Source organism: Cuculus canorus, chromosome 7, assembly GCF_017976375.1.
Source record: "Cuculus canorus isolate bCucCan1 chromosome 7, bCucCan1.pri, whole genome shotgun sequence".
NCBI lineage: Eukaryota > Metazoa > Chordata > Aves > Cuculiformes > Cuculidae > Cuculus > Cuculus canorus.
The window spans coordinates 35,778,977-35,796,440 of NC_071407.1; the positions used below are offsets into that span (position 1 = coordinate 35,778,977).

At 45.2% G+C, this 17,464-nt stretch overlaps 1 protein-coding gene across 4 annotated transcripts in view; it reads right to left on the reverse strand.

The window, feature by feature from the left end:
• Positions 1–4,269: 4,269 nt before the first annotated feature.
• P4HA1 (prolyl 4-hydroxylase subunit alpha 1) overlaps positions 4,270–17,464 on the reverse strand; it is a 37,895-nt gene continuing 24,700 nt past the window's right edge. For 2 of the 4 annotated variants that reach the window (XM_054071512.1, XM_054071513.1), the window contains exons 10-15: positions 11,201–11,300; positions 9,581–9,634; positions 7,347–7,412; positions 6,809–6,877; positions 6,042–6,138; positions 4,270–5,613 (exon numbers count right to left, since the gene is read on the reverse strand). In XM_054071512.1, coding sequence (XP_053927487.1) covers positions 5,543–5,613; positions 6,042–6,138; positions 6,809–6,877; positions 7,347–7,412; positions 9,581–9,634; positions 11,201–11,300 — 457 coding nt within the window. In that variant the 3' untranslated portion in view covers positions 4,270–5,542. Of the gene's footprint in view, positions 5,614–6,041; positions 6,139–6,808; positions 6,878–7,346; positions 7,413–9,580; positions 9,635–9,697; positions 9,752–11,200; positions 11,301–17,464 lie in introns of all 4 variants that reach the window. The other 2 variants (XM_054071509.1, XM_054071511.1) reach the window with 1 other exon arrangement.

Genomic DNA, 17,464 nt, shown 5'->3' on the forward strand with positions numbered 1-17,464 from the left:
GGCTCCAGCTGCTCTCGGAAAGCTACTCTGGCAGTTCAGCTGCTCTCCACAGACTCCAATGTCCAACTTCAGCAGTCACTGCTGTTTGAGTGACCAGGCTTTTGAGTGGAAACTCCAGAGGGCAGGGGAGAGACGAGCAGTGGGTCTTTCAAATACACAGCAAACTAAGTGCAAATTCTGACATTTTTTAGCTTTGCAGGAGACTTGGCCCCACTGCACTGAGCCTTCTGAAGCAGCCCTGCGACACCTGCCTGCCTGTGTCTTTCTGCGCTGTCACTCCCTCCTAATGACACAGGCTGGTGGCAGCTGCTGCCCCTGTCAAACCCGGGCAGAGCTGCCGGTTCCACGGGGCAGCCACCTGTCCTGCAGCACTGCCGAGTGTGCCTGTACCGCCCCATGCCAATGGTAGCAAACTCCGGCCTGGGTGAGGCTGGAAACCATCTTGACTTTGCATTATCAGCACCGCCAAAGCAAATGCTGACCCTTGCATCCTGCGCTCGGTTCCTGGGAGAGAAGCACAGGGGCTGGTCCAGCTACTTTTGTGCACTCCTTTCACAAAACACATGGTCATGAGCTTTGCCAGGATCCTTCCCTTTGTGTCCTGCTGGTGATGTGGAGCAGGATAGAGCCTTGAGGCACTGAGCCCTTTTTCTGTTAGTTTCGGCCAGCTCCGTGAGTTGCTGGGCAATGTTTTAAGCACAGGTGTTTACGCTTAGTGGGTGATCTGTGGTCACTTTGGGAGATGGATGACTCACCGGTTATCAGATGAGTCACTGGTTATCAGAATGTGGTATGTAGCTCAATGGTGTAGCCCAAGTCCCACCCTGTCCAGCAGCAGGAAGAGGGCAGGCGGGTAGTTGAAGACCCTTTCCCTCAGGGGCTGAGCTCATGCTCATGAGCTGGTCCAGTCTCCAAAGAAGTCCCTGGACGAAGTGCTTCAGCCTTGCACTGCCTTCCACTCCATCCATAGGTGCCGACACTGCCAGGTCTTCTCCTTTCTCTTCATCTCTCCTTGCCGCGTGGCAATTTGCAGCCCTTCTCCCCTAACCTGGCTTCTCGAGCTGCAGTTCTTACCCAGGTGGGTCCCTTCCCATGGTCATGATCCCCCCATGGTTGTGCTGTGCTGGAGATACCCGGGTAGGACGGTGGTGGGAAGACACAGTGTGTAAGCACTCGTCTGGGGTAGGACAGGGCTGAACCACAATCCTTCCCTTCCTCCATGGGAGGGGGCGAAGCCCACAAACCCCCCAAAACGGTTGGAGTAAGCCTTGTGCTCTGAAAGGACAGAGCCACCCAGCTGCCCATGCTCTGCTGGCCCTAGTCCACCTCACTGACAGGGACACAGCAGCAGTTTAGCAGCACACATGGAGTAACTGGGGATGGAATCAATTCACGTTTCCAAAACTTAAGCTGGGACACTTTCGCCTTATTTCCAACCATGTGGCTGCCAAATCACTGAGCAGGTGAGCTGTGTCTGCATGGGGGAGGCCGGGCAGTTCTGACTGCAAAGCAGAGCACTCTAGCACCAGTGCAAGGCTCTGATCCACAGACTAAAGGATGAAGGCTTCTAACAAGCCCCTGCTATGCCTTTTGGCAGGTGACCACAGATTAAGCAGGAGCTCCACTGTTTTCAGAGTGAAGCACAAGATGGCCACATGAACTGCAGAAGTCTTGGTGGCGGAAGACACCCAAGTGCCCTGTCTGCCATCGTGCTGTTGGGTCTATGTTGCAGGTGAGTCTGATCTTTCTTCTTCCTAGAACTACTCAAAGCAACTGGTTATTGACATCAGCAAATGAAAGTACAAATGAAAGTCCTCCCTGGTCTCTTAGCAGCCAACCCTGTGCTGTGTACTTCAAGTTTCAAGCCAGGAGCTGGTGTGGGTGTCACTATTAAATCCCACAGCAGCTACTGCCATCAGTCAGTGCTTTAGGGAAGACAAAGGGGTCGAGTCCCACTCAACCCCAAGAGCAGCTCAGCTCCGTTTTGTTCATTTTTACACACCAAGCTTTCAGCCCAGCAGGATCCCCTCTCCCCTTTTGCAGCCCAGTCGTGCCGTGTTTCGAGACACATTTGGGCCCCAGGAGGTGTTTAATAGCAGTTGGTAGTACGAGCATCACCTGCACACCTAGACTGACACAAACATGCTCACTTCCCCAAACGCACACAGTGATAAAAAGCTGTGCGATCAGGTTTACAACAGCCACATACAAAGAGAGTGTGCTGTGGAACATTTCTCACTGCTAACAGCAGTGGCTTTTATTTTAAGCCCATGTTTTTAACATTAAAAACTTTATTACAAAAACTTTAACAGTAAGGCAGTTTTTCAGTTGTCACATCACTGCAAGCCAAACGGTTTTCAGTCAGCTTTAATACAAAATTAGATTCCCACAGGAGCCATGCTCTCACTCCAAAAGCCCTCGGAGACCTGCAGGGGTAAGGCAGACAGCAGCACAACCCCACACAGCTCAGGCACAGACATTGCTGAAGCAGGGAAAGAGGAGATAACGGATTGTCTGCAGTTTGAAAAACTAAGTTTATCCTTTCTGATAATCTGGAATTCAGTCCAATGTGCCTCAGCAGCCTCTAGTTTTAGTTTTGAGGGGATAGGGTTTTTTTTAAATTAAGTGAAATTTTTCACTGTCAAAAGACAAACCGTTTTGAAGAACTGCAGGTCAGTGAGTTCACTGCTTTAAGAAGTCATGCACCAGAACATTTTTCCTCCCCAAGCAACACCTCTTGAAGATGGTTCTTAAACTGCTTGTTCTAACACCAGCAGTGCTCCCAGCCATTCTGCAGCCGCTCCCAAGGCAGTAATTCAGCTGGGGAGGGGGAGAGGGGGTGCAGGAGAAGAGCTGAATAGAGGAAGGGGGAACCACAAACCACAGTCCTTAACAGAACCAAACTGATTTCTCATTGTTTCAGTCCTTCCTTCCTCTAAGAGACTACAGTCTTTTCTTCCCCCTCAGCAGTACCCACAGCAGCCACTGACACTTTTTATTCAGCGTTTCCCTGTTACTTTACATTAATTCCACAATTTTAATTATTTCAGCGTTGAATTATTTTAGTGTCATCACTCCTCTGCCTGCTTTAGAAACAAAGAGCTCCTCTGTAGCAGCAAAGCCAGGTGCTCTTTTCTCAACCTGTCCATGGTGGCAATGCAGTGATTTCTTTTTGTGCTTGTTAACCATGCAGGCTTGGCTTTCCTAAAAGCATTTAGAGAGGCCTTGGAGCTACCGAAAGAAATCAATGCCCCAAAGGTAAGATTCCTAACACCCCCTTGCTCACTGCGTTCTTTTCCTGGCAGGGAAGTGGCAGGACTTACCTACAGCCACAGTCACCTTTATTTGGAGCTTAAGTAAAAAAGACTGAAAAGAGAAAACCCATAGATAGGAATGGAGATAAGTGACACCGGCTGAAAGCTCAGGTAAGCAGAAATGTTAGGGGTTTTTTTAATGATTACATTTTAGTGATCAAGAGCTTATAGCTTCATGAACCATTTCTTTGGTGAATCCACTTATATTAGATACTGCTCTAGCGTACCAGCTACTCTGAATAAATGAGCAGTGCAAATGTAAAGTGGAACTATTTCTGCTTTTTCATTTTATTTCTTAAGTGCTAGATGGACTTTGTTTCACATCTGCCAGAAGCACAGGCGAAATGCAGGGCTAAGGATAAACAGTTCCATAGGTCCCATTTCTAACAGGCTCAGAAGAAATTTAACAAATGCACTTTCCAGCAACGATTTTAAAGTGTCTTCTGAAAGCATGCAGTTCCTCAAGCTACAGTACCTTAAACTGCACTCTCAGTATTCCAGAGGTATTTCTAACACATTAACAATTGGCGTTATGTTTTGGCTCAAATTTCAAGACTTTATTGAGGCATAAAATCCAATTAACTAAAATTGGAATTTTTTCCTTGGTAAAGACTTCAGGCTTGACCCCTACATTATTAAAACCATCATCATCCAGAAAATCAGACTTTTTAGGTAGTCTGGTGCAGCTCACTTGGATTCTTGTCCTTGTGCTAGTGGAGTATGTAGGACATTTTGCTAAAAATCCTGATGTGGAAGAGAAGCAGTGGAGGAAAGCACAACCCCCTGCAGCCTCTCTCCTGCACTTAGCCGGGACGCAGCTACTCCTCTCGCAGCAATCTGACGAGCAGAGCAGAAGCTCAACAGCTCCAGCAGCCACAGGCTCATCTCCCTCACATCCTTACACTTCATCTCAGTGTAAGGATGACCCATCACGACATAAAGTCCCAGACAGTCACTGTGAGCAAGTTCACCCAGCAAAGGCAGTGCTGGCTTTAGTGACTTTTTCTGTATGCGTGGCACAAATCAGGACGGCTCCAGACCTGGCTACAAGAGAGCAGCACCAGAGCCTTGGGAGGAGGCCCCTTCCCAGCGCTTTGTCGCTCACAGTAACTCTGCAAGGTGAGCAGCACCAAACCATCACAGCAGGCACCTTCTTCTCTGACATTCGGTGTGAACAGTCACCCCTGACTAAAGGCATGTCACTGCTGCAGCCTGCACTCTGCAGCTGAAAAAACACTTGCAAAATAAAGAGCATCTCCAAAAGATTTAGGATTATAAACAGGCCAGGAGGATGAGGGTGGAGAGTATCCTGCAAGGACTATGTACATCTCATCACCTGAAGTCTTGTAACCAATTTGAAATTCCAGTGTCCTAAGGCACAGTTAATTTTGATTAATGAAGACGGTAACATTGCCATCCCCACTGCCCAAGGAACAGATGCAAGAGCTGACAACTACGACAGAATAAAGGCAACATTTGTTTATGTGGACAAACATTAAAGAATTAACACGGAGGGAAGATGGGCTGTAAGTGTTGTCAGGCTGCTCTGATGCAGGCACACATCTGATACCACACATCTGAAGCCACTTCATCTACACATATGTAACTGCCAGCTCACACATTCAAGGCTGAGCCAGATTCCCCACAGATGCTGAAAAGGAAGACAGTTTAAAATTCGGGGCTTTTGTGGAACTGGAAAACCAGGCTGAACCACGATAACAACCTGTTCCCCAGAGAAACACAAACCATGCCCACAGTTCTTACCAGGAGTGGTCAGGCATTCTAGAAAAGCAGAGTCAAATGTCTGGAAACGACAGACAATGAATGGGTTTAATTCAGCCTTCCTTAGAAGGGAGCCCTTCCATCCCACCCTTAGCAGACTGACAGTTGTGAGGAGGACTCTAAGCCAGTCACCACTGGCTTTCCATGTAGATCAGATAGGTGATGGTGAAGGGAAGACCACACACAACACCACTGTTAGTTGTGGACCTGGTCTGTATTTTGTCCTTATTTTTTTTTCTGTAGCACTCAGACCATATCCAGTTCATAAAATCTTAAGGGGATTTTTCTTGAGGGGACTAAAAGCACATTTGGTTTTGTCCACAGATGAAACATCGGTGTAGCTGAAGACTAAACCTGTAGTGGAGTGTTAGTCAATTGTAAACTGTAGGAGATGTGTGCATTATACTCAAACTGAATATAGAAGAGACAAGGGACGAGAGTCCACATCACTCCAACTCTGATAAAGTGCATGGCCTTCGGAATTCCTGTCCCCGCTCGTGAAGCCATTTATTGGATACTGCAAAGAAATAAAGGTATTTGATCACTGCACTTGGTTAGCTCATGCTCCTATTTCAGCTAAATACATGCTGTTGGCCAGCTTTCAGTTAAGCACCGATTATCTGAATCACAAATATAAAGTCAGTGTAATAAATCCAAGAGGGGAAAAAAACGCTCCAATAGCTGCAAAACTACAAAAGACTATTAGATATAGTATTACGTGGTTTAATATATGTAATAAATATGCTACTTTATGTAATATATAAAACATAATATCTATAGAGAGATATTTAGTAGACATAGCTATAAAGTAGATTTCTTTATAAAGGACTTAATTTCATTTTATTCCCCCATGAAGTCCAGAGGAAAAATAAAACCAACACAAGCCCCCAGCAAAGCCCCAGAGCTCAGGTCACAGACAGCGAGATCAGCATCAGAGGTACTTACCCCACTTGTTTCCAACTAGTACTGGGCAGGCCGCATGCCGTGTGCTGTAATCTCCTTCTCCACTTGGAAAGAGATTGTACCAGAATACAGCTGTTCCCTGGAAATTGCAGTGGAAACCCTCAGCATTTCACTCCATGTGATACATACTTTCACATCAACTTAGTTAACGATGAGGAAGAGGTATGCATACTTATTTCAGATGTTCAATGGAAGGCCCTTTCCCATACTCGAACACTTGCTGTCCCAAGGAGCGAGTCTCCTTTGACTCATTCTGTAGTTATATATACTTGGCTATTGATTCTTTTAAAACCATAAGTCAGTTGCATTTAACTCTGACCAGCTTTAAAGAGCAGAATTACTAAAAATGAGCAGCTGGACAGCAAAGAAGGACCTTATTTGTGACCCTTCTGAGGGAAAAACGTCACAGAAATATATTATTTCAAGGAGAATTCCCTACAGACACGTCAAGACTGAAACTACTTACAGATCGCAGTATTTTCAAAATGTGTTTTGCAGTACTCTTATGTTTTGTAAATCCAATGTGTTAGAAGCAGTGAAGTCCAAACGTAAGGATGCATTAACATGCAGAAGATCTGAGGCCCCTGGACTGACCAGTACCACTTCCGCTTCCTCACTTACTCCTAGGTACCTTCTGCTCTCACTTTCTCTGTATGAACGCATTGTAAGTGTTCGAATACTCCTCCTATGCTCTGTTGTCGAGTACAACAGGGGAAGGGAGTGGCTCACCAGATGGAATCACTGCTCACCTTTCTAGGCCAAACGCTGGCTCCCACCTCAGGGAAGACAGTGGCTCCCCCAGCCGACACGTCGCTCATCTGAGAGGAAAGGCACAGGTCAGCTGCAGGCCCAGGCAGTCCCAGGGATCAGTGAAAGAGAGCTCACTGAACAACTTGATTCCTGCCTCCCTGTGAGGGAGGATAGGCTGTGTAACAGACAGCCTTAGGTATGACTGAAACCCAGCCACCTTGTTCCAAGCGCTACCACCGGCCTTCTCCCCACGTGTTCCCGGAGGGAGCGTGCCATCAATACTCATGCAAACATAAAACAAATGGACAGTCAATGAATTTAAAGTGATGCACCTTTGGGGAAACCTCCCCTTAAGAACACACAGGAAACCCGTTACTTATGGGTAAGAAGATACTTCATGTATTACTATTAAGTCAGTGGCTGCCTTCATTTGCAAGTCACCAGTAAAAAAAATGTAATGGAATCCCATTCAACAGCATAGAATATGCAGCGACAGATATTTTTGACACTAGCACATGACAGAAATATATCACTTACATAAAACAACCAGGTAGCAATTCGGTTGCCTGTTCCCAATTCCTTAAAAGCATCTGGCTCATCTTTCTGTGAATAAAAGCAAGCACATTTCATAAGCATTTCAATTTGATTATTGAGAGAAGCCAATGACACACAGCTGCAGAGCCAGCAGCAAAGTCATGCAGAAAAATTAATTCAATCCCTCTGTTTGGAAGGAGGGGAGAATGCAATATGAATGTATGTATTGACTTAAATAAAGCAGGCATTTTAAAATTCTGTAGGACAGGGAAGGCATAAGCCCAAACTGCTAATGGGCAAGAACAACTGTACTGCCTGAAAATGAGTATATAAATCCTCTTTACAGCCACAAACTTAATTATTTCATTACACTCACTTATCCTCCCTTGTGCTCAGCCAAGACGAGCAACAGTGTGGGCAGCTCATCAGTGCCAGGTTCATTGGGAACCAGGCTGCAGCCATGCTCTGCCACAGGGGTAGTTCTCGGTGCCTTTCCTGCTCCGGCCTTTCCCAATTCGCACTTAAGAGTGGCAGGTGCTGGATGCTGTTTGACCTGGCTGCCTTTCCTGGCACACAGGCATTTTGGAGTGCTGCTAAAAATCCATGGAGCAATTGGTTAAGCAGCACTATCCCAGCTGCAGGTGCCTGGGCAGGAGGAAGGGCTGTCCCTGCCCAAAGGCGGCTGTGACAGCACCAGCACAGTGCTGTGCTCAGAAGGGAGGCCTCCTCCACACCAGCTCCCTCACTTCACCTTTACTCTTTCATTACTCCTTAGACTAGACATAAGGAGGAATTTCTTTGCTATGAAATTACTGAGGCACTGGAACAGGTTGCCCAGATAAGCTGCGGCTGTCCCATCGCGGGAGGTGTTCGAGGCCAGGTTGGATGGGCCTTGGGCAGCCTGAGCCAGTGGGAGGTGTCCCTGCCCATGGCAGGGGGGTTGGAACTGGATAATATTTAAGGTCCCTGCCAACCCAAAATATTCTATGATTCTATAATTACAGCTGGGAAGAAGGACAGAAGCCAAGTGCGCCTCAGCACTCAGGAGCTTAACAGGCTAATTAACTAACTAGCCTGAAGAACCGCAGTGTAACCAAAAGGCTGTTATCACCTGACTTGCAGGAACCAACCCCCATTTTGATGGGCTTCTGCCCCACCTCCATTTTCACTTCTAGAACCCAACCCCTATGACCATTGTTAGCATGCTCTAAAATTTCAGCAATCATTACTCCAGAAATTAACTCATGCATTTCCAAACAAGACCTGTTAATTGTCTGCAATGCTTTTGAGCATGTGCTTACAGAGCAGAGATTCTGATTAATAGTCGGTGTCTTGGATTCACAGCATAAGGTTAATTTGAAGGTGTTATATCACACGTAAGTATGCCCAATAAATAACCAACTGAATTCAGTGGCATTATTTCCAGCAGTCTGCCATTCAAGCTGGAACAGAAATAGGTTGGGAGTTTAAATCAACTCAAAAAAATTTGGGAGTGGCGAGATAAGATGACCTCAGTAGGTTTTTTCCTGGAGTTGGCAGTCTGCTAGCACGTAAACGACAGTAACAGCACACTTATCTTTTCAAAACGTCTCAGCAGCATCCAAGATGCCTGAGCCTTGGCTCTGGGGAAAGAAGTTCTCCCTCCGCACCACAGGCCTACCCAGTAAGCTGCAATGCAAGTTTTCCGCTGCCTACAAAGCCTTTCTCTGAGACTTAAGTGCTCACACGAGCAGTCACGTTTGCCTTGTTCAGCGCTGCTTTGCATTGCAGCTACAGCTGTGGTAGCTCCAGGGCATAGAAGCACATTAGCTAATGCCACTATATGCCACACACCTCAGGACAAGATATACAGTGAGTTTTGATGCAGGGTAGCTGTATATCCTTCAGTGATTTTAAACAAGTGGCTTTACACAGCCAGTGCCCTGTCCGGCTATAATGTTTCTAAACTTTTCCTCAGATTCAGAATAAAGTTAAAGCCCTTTGCTCTGTTAAGAGCTATACATCATCTCCTTAGAATAATTCTTTAATTATGTTTTTGATTAAAAACCTTGTTGCTCTGTAATGCCCAAAACGTTTATCGGTTCAGCTGGTGGGTTAGAGGGCTTTCTCCACTAACAGCGATTAGAAAAGTTGGAAGAGCTACAAAATTTAATACACATTGAAGAATAAAAATTGTGCCAAAGCCAGGAGGCCTAGGCTTCACCAGGTGACTATCTCTCCTCCATCTCTTTACTTGCCCGTGCAAAGTCAAAGTGGGGTTCATACTGTCCTCCCACTCCATAATTTGCCACCTGAAAAAAAGAAACATAGTGCTTGTGAAGAAGAAAGAGGTGGAGACAGAAAACAGGACTTACCCTTCCAAAATCAAAATGAGGCTCATACTGGCCTCCTACTCCATAGTTGGCTACCTACAGTGGAAGGAGAAGCATAAAATCTAGTAAAGCAGTATTTAACCCAGACAAGAATTTGCCCATCATCTACAACCTTTCAACAGATAAAAGTTTAAAAATGAAGCCCTGGGAATTTACAGGTCTCCGCCAGCTAAACCGTACCGTATGCAGCACAGTCCTGGAGGCAGCTCTATAAATGTAAACTTTTACATTCACAGCTAGCTCCAGCTTCAGCCAGAATCCTTATCAGCGTAGGGCCAGAACCTGCCTCAGAGCCTTAGGGCCTCAGCCCTGCACTCCGCCTTTGTAGTTCCTGATGGGACACCAACTCCTGGCAAAGCCAGAGCTGAGTCTTCCCTTCCCCAGGGTAAGCTTTATTGAGAGAGCTCTCTTCACCATAGCTGAATGGTAAAGACATTCTCTCACTTTTAAGTGCCTGCTACTGTCTGCTTTAATGACCTTCAAGTACAGAACCTGGTCATGAAACTTTTGAAACTCCAAGGAGCCCCAAGACGTTCAGCTACAAAAGGAGCAGCACATCCAAGAATGACATTACAAGACGCAGCACACGCCAGGTAAGGAATCCAGTACATCCCCAGGGCAGAAAAATATTTTCCTTCCACAGAAATTTTCTCTTCAAAATAGGTCGTGGCACTTTTACATCACTGACATTTAAATCACTTTTTGATCTCTATGTCAACAAAGAGGATCCACTGTCCTTGTTGCCTATTTTTTTTTCCTTCATCTTTTCTACGGGTTCATAACCTCAATTTTCAACCAGATGCTTGGGAGTTTTATCATCAGGAGCCTGAATGGAGTGGCAGAGCAGCACAACAGTTTTTAGGAACCGCTTCCTGGTGTCCTGCTTTCTAGGTACGAATGGTTTCTCAGAATCAGAGAAGCAGCTCTCGCTTGAAAGCCTCAAGTAAACGAATGAAAATAAGTACTTAAATAAAATTTAGTCAAGTTACAGTCTGCCTTTCCCATGTTACAGATACTAGCACTAGCATACTGTTGGCATTCAAGGATCAAGGATGGGATGGCAAACCTAAACACCCATTTTGTCCCCCTTTCCTTAAGTATCAGTCAAGACAAACTTTGCACTATCACCACAGAGCCAAGTTTGACCCTGCAGCAATGAAACTTAGTACGATAAATAAAACGGCGTCACACATCCACTTCAACCAACAGGAACCATTTCAGTTATTGCTGTTTCCCTTCAGCAACAGAAAGCCATTTCATGGTTAAATAAGCACTACTCTGCAAAGATAACTTTGTTTCTTCCTCCCTGTAGAACACTCACTCATTCTTCCCATGGCCTTCAATCAAACCAACCCTCAAGTCAGCTGCCCCTGAGCTGAATAAGCTGTTGTGGCCAACACTGCCTGAGGGAGCACAAGTGCTGCACATGAGGCCATCCAGAGTGAAATGCCCACATTCACCTTGAGACTTGTCCCAACGCTTTACCTGTAGTTCCTCTGCTGTGGAGACATCAAGTCCTGTTAGGTCCTGTATCCTGGTGTTAATGCGAGACACCACAGGGCTTTCATATCCAGACAACCAAGCACTACACGGGAGAAAGAAGAAATTAACGAAGTACGGCAGTAATTAGGCAGTAAGCTGGCAGTGCAAATGCAATGCTTGGAATTTAAGATTATATTTTCATACTTTTCAAGAGTTTTGCAAGATGATCAGAAATATTTCCAGGGCATTACAAAGGGCTGCACTTAATAAACATGTTTTCCAGAAATAACACTTTGCAGCACTGCATGAAGGAAGCCCTAAAATTAAGGGCATTCATTCCCATACTGGAAAACCAAAAGACCAATGAAACATTCCAAATAGTACAATCTGCTTCAAGCTGTTTTAGAAAACAGGCACAACACAATTTTAGTCTTACCTATTCCGAACAGCAAATCAAGACCTCACATTTGATGCATTTTGAAGCAGCACTTGGGAATGGAATACGTGAGCTGTTTTACTTAGTATACACAGCGTCTACGTGATTGTAACTAACTTGGCTGTCCTGCATGTCAAGCACTTACAGGCACACACTGTCATCTGTCCTTTCACACCACTTACCTGAGCTAAAAAGCATTATGAAAACAATTAAACCATACATAAAATTCTTTACTATTGTCCCTGTTGAACAATTTCCACCAAAACAGCCTATTACAAATTTCATATTTAGCCCCCGCCTCAAGCACACAATTTTTAAGGAAAAAATACCTCCCCCTTTTTTTTAAAATATGAATGCAAATGGTCAGCCTCCCCGTTCTAAAGGCATCTTTACACTAACTCACTCCTACAATAAATCAGGACTTTCCAGCTCAAAATACTGCATTTTAAATAACTTGTGAACAAAGTCAGCAGTAAAAGGTATGAACAGGTAGAGGAGCAGTTCTACACAAGAACTGCTGCCTTGAGCTAGTGAAGCATCGTTTTTTACTCTACGTAGTTGCTCATTCTTGAAAGCTACATGGCTGGGAAGCAGCTCTGTCACCCAGAAGCAGCTGCACACTGAGAACAGCAGTGTGTTTGGCAGAAAAGGGCACAGGGTTGGTATAACCTCAGCTTTGTGCATCCCCACTGGGCCCTTACCAGCCCTGAACATATCCAGTTGCTTACATAGAAACAAATATGCACACATTTTTTTATCTCATTTTTTCTGAAAACCAATTTCATCTACCCACTGCCATTTTTCCTTTTCTCTTTTTCTTTTTTTTTTTTAAGTACTCCTCAGCTCACATGCTGCTTGTTTTTCTTGCTGCATCTAGCCAAGGTACCTTCATTTTTCCTGTTCCGCTTTGCCCTCTTGGCACACTCACTACCTACCTGCTCCTCTTCTCTGTTTAACATGGTAGTCCCCTGCTGGTGCCTAATACAGATGAGAATATTGATGATTTGCGTCCCACATTTGCTCCTTTTCGTAGGACAACGGAGACAGCTAATTCTGCCTTTTTTTCTAGCATCCCTGCTGCTTTTACAAGACTGTCAACCTATTCGCTGAGCCTTAGCTGCCTAGTACGCCATAGTATTTCTACTCAGATTTTCACGTCTATACTAAATTAAGATTGTTTTCTTTAATATAAAAATTGTATTAAAAAAAACAGCAAACCACTTTGCACAGGAGGAACAGTAGCGTGACACATGACACAAGGCACTGACACAGGTTACAGAATCGCTATGAGCATTTTTTTTTTGATAAATAAGTGAACAAAGGATAAAAGAAATAGAGTCTCAAGACACACTTACACAAACACGTACACAGAGCTCCATTTCCAAACAGTTAGTATAAGGGAGTGTTACAATGCAACCTGCTTTGATTTAAGGTGGCAGGAGAACACAGAACACTAACACAAAGCACTTCCCAAAGGAAAAGCAGCAATGCAGCCACATGCCGTGCAGTCATGCTGAGCGGGTGATACGCACAAGCAACCCTAACCTCCCATTCTAGACACAAGAAAAGCCTCAACACAGCCATCGGGCAGGTCCATAAAGCCTTCAAATCGTAGGCTTTTGCTGCCTCTGCCCACCATACCATAAAGGCCTTCCAGGAAAAAGAAAGGGAAAAACATTCTTACTGTATTGGTTAGTTAGAATTGCAATGAACCCTTGAACCAGGCTAGTCGGGAGTGAGCCTGGAAGTGGAACTCCAGTGCCTGAGGGATGGTACACTGGAGAGGACCTCCAGTATATCAATACAGAGTGAGTGGGGGCAAGTACATCTAGTGAAGGAAAGGATGTGACTAGCACTGCAGGGTTAGATAATCCAAGTACCAGTCATTTGGGAATGAACACTATTCCCTTTATGAGAGTGGAGGGATTATCAGCCCAGCTGAAGTGCATTTACACCAATGCACACAGCACGGGCAATAATGAGCTAAATGCACCATAAGTAAGTTTGCGGACAACACTAAGCTGGGAGGAAGTGTGGATCCGCTGGAGGGTAGGGAGGCTCTGCAAAGGGATCTGAACAAGCTGGACCGCTGGGCTGAGACCAATGGCATGAGGTTCAACAAGGCCAAATGCCGGGTCCTGCACTTGGCTCACAACAACCCTATGCAGTGCTACAGACTGGGAGAAGTCTGGCTAGAAAGCTGCCTGGAGGAGAAGGACCTGGGGGTGTTGGTTGACAGCTGACTGAACATGAGCCAGCAGTGTGCCCAGGTGGCCAAGAATGGCATCTTGGCTTGTATCAGAAACAAGCATGACCAGCAGGTCCAGGGAGGTTATTCTCCCTCTGTACTTGGCACTGGTGAGACCACACCTGAAATACTGTGTTCTGTTCTGGGCCCCTCACTACAAGGATGTTGAGGCTCTGGAGTGTGTCCAGAGAAGAGCAACGAAGCTGGTGAGGGGAGAACAAGTCTTACGAGGAGCAGCTGAGGGAACTGGGGTTGTTTAGCCTGGAGAAGAGGAGGCTGAGAGGAGACCTTATTGCTCTCTACCACTACCTGAAAGGAGGTTGTGGAGAGGAGGGAGCTGGGCTCTTCTCCCAAGTGACAGGGGACAGCACAAGACAAATGGCCTCAAGCTCTGCCAGGGGAGGTTCAGGCTGGACATCAGAATAAAAAAACTTTACAGAAAGTGTCATTGGGCACTGGCCAAGGCTGCCCAGGGAGATGGTTGAGTCACCATCCCTGGAAATATTTAAAAGACAAGTGGATGAGATGCTCAGCGGCATGGTTTAGTGGTTGATAAGAATGCTTGGGCTTGATGATCCCGGAGGTCTTTTCCAACCTACTGATTCTGTAATATTTCAACAGGGAGAGTACTATAACCTTTCACAAAGTAGAAGTACTATATATATATATATTCTAGAAATAAAATTAATTGCCCAAGGCTATGAAGTCTATGAAAGGCAGAGGAAATAGGGAACTGAAGCTGTATTTCAATTGCCAGCCTGTCTGCTGAGCACAACTTAAAGGGGAGGGAGGCCTGTAGCTCTGAGTGGAAGAGTTATGATTTAACTCTGGAAGCAGCACAAAATCTGCTCTCAGAAGAGCTCAGGAGGCCTTGCACATGCCTAAAGCAACTGGCCAGCACCAGGAGGTCTCCACACCTGCTGCATTTAGGATGCACAAGGGCCCTCTGTCACTGCAGGCTTTGCACTGTGGCCTAGTCTCAACCTGGGTCCTTTGTTGACAAAGTGTGTGCCTGTTTCAAGATCAGTTATAGAAGATATTCCTTCACCCAAAGGACTTTTTCCTCCCTCACCAGTGGTGTATATAATGCAGAATTAACAGCGTTGTGTTCTGCAAACTTCTTTCAATATATGCATAGTCCAAGGTCCACTGTGGTTCAGTAAATGCACACAAGGTCCTACTCTTCCCTACACAGTTGTTCAATTAAGCTGCTCACCCAACAAGTTAACTCACAGGAACAGCATATTGTTAGATTTTTGACTAGCTGACACCTATGAGCCCACCATGGGCAGCAAACGTATTAACTGAAAGGGACAAGCTTATTTCTTGGGCAGTCATAAGCACAGCAGTTTAAGATGTGGGTGACTACGTACTGGAGGATTTAATATTTCCATGAGCCAAAATACCCAGACTACAAAGCAGGAGTATGTTGGAGTACCACTCGGCTTTGTAAAAAGACACCCATTAAGTAAGTTAATATGCTACAGTAATGGAGAGAACTTTGTTAGAGTGCTGAATTCACGTAGAGGGATTTCTTCTTCCTCACAGATATCTAGCTCTTAACTTTTATATCCATTACAAACAGCTAGCAGTAATTGCATTTACTTTCTCCCCTCTTATAACTCTGTATTGGGTATCTCATTTGATATTTTTAGTGCAAGATTTATATGCAGAAATATTTAGAGTAAGCTGTGTATTAGGAGAAAACCAGACAAGTCTGCAGAGCTACATGACATTCAACGGCTTAACGTACCCAAAAGCTCGTCTCTTTCTCCAACTGCACTAGGCAGCCTGCTATCAGGCATGACAAAGGCCATGTCCTTAGTCTCAGCCACACCAGCACTGCACCAGAATATTCCAACACTGCTTTTACAACAGTCATGGCTCACTCAAAATACTGGCACTTATATTTAAAAACATTCTAGAGAGTACCTAGTAAGTAAAAAGTACTAGTACAGATGCAACAGGGAGCAAATAAAAGCATAGACTGGCATTTCTGAAGTGGAAACTTTAACATGTGCCATGAGCTCCAACTGGCTGCTGAGAGAAGGAAAAAAAAAATAGCAGTTTTAAAAGCTGTGTCAGAGCATCTGAGTTTATTTGAGCACTGTACATAGCACAGACTGATGGCGCTCCTCAAACCGCTGGCAAGGTGCCCCCTTTTATACAGCCTGCCACGTACTGCACAGCAAACAGTAGTCCTCTCAAAGAGAGGAATGCTGTAATTTAGACATGCATTTGCTAGGAAAGAATGTTTGAAGGGGGAACGCAGCCATCTATGAGGAAAAATAAAGCAAGCATTTTTTTGGTTTTAGGAGCAACGACTCATCTGGAATCCAAACCAGCTCCAACAGCAAGAGGTTCTGCAAGAGGCATTCAGTGATCCAGCATTAATACTATGATCCTGTTAAAGCAGTCTGGCCTGGGGGCTTAGGGTGGCTTTTACCTCCTCCTACAGATTTAGCTACCAGTTCTCTTGTAAAGTATACACATCCTAAACACCCTGCACATGGAGGAGTGGCAAAGGCAAACATGAGAAGGGAAATCTTCCTCCACCCTCAAGTCCGCTCTTACCCTCAAAATATCGCCTTCAGTAACTTCACTATGTGCTATGCCCCAATTACCTGCCTGTTTCTTGGCAATTCTAATTCCAGTTTCCAGTAAGATATAGAATTAAAAACCTTAGCTCAGTAAAATCTCATTTAATTTTCAGAGTTCCTTAGGTAGGTTGGAAGGAAGTCCCAGAGTGACACCTTTGTGAGCACGGAACCGTAAACTCTGAGGGGTCTCCTGCAGCAGCTGCTCACCATGGGGTTCATGCCAGGCTCGCAGCACACCACACAAGGAGGCTGCAGCTCTTCACAGCTGCTCTTACACCTCCTCAGAGTATCTAGGCATGGCAGAGCACACAGTTAATCCCAGATTAAATCCTTAGGAGAAGCTGTTTTGTCACCTCAGGAAGCCAGTGAAGAGGTGATGGTAAATGCGATATGGCTGCACCATCTCCTGCACACATTTATGCGGCAATCAGCTTTGAATGATAGGTGGTGTCTAATCCTATTTTTTCTGACTATGGCATCTCCAATACTCTCAAGGCACAACACTTCCAACTAATGAAAAAATCAAAACTCTAATAAGAAGTCCTTTTACTGAGAGAGGCCAATTTACTGAATAGAGGCAAATTATGCACCTCAATTTCAGTTAGTAATCTGGTCACCTTCTCCAATTCCTATTGTTAGCCCATCAAGTTCGACAAAAACCCTGAGGGTATGTCCAAACAGATTTTCTTCAGTAAATGCCCCACACTGGTCCATGTTGCAGAGGACAAATCCCTAGACTGAATAAATGCTTCCTTTAAAATACGCAGTCACAGACAACCAAGATAGGACTCGGACAGACTAAGTTTAATTTTTTGTTTTTAATTTTAAGTGCACCACACATCAAACAGGAAGACAAACGCTCCTACAGTCATTCTGGAGGGGGCCTGTGGAGGCAGCTGTGAGGAATAAATATGTAAGAGCGCACCAGACAATTTCCAAAGGACCCCTGCTGCCTGCACACACTCCAAGAAGTAAGCGGACCC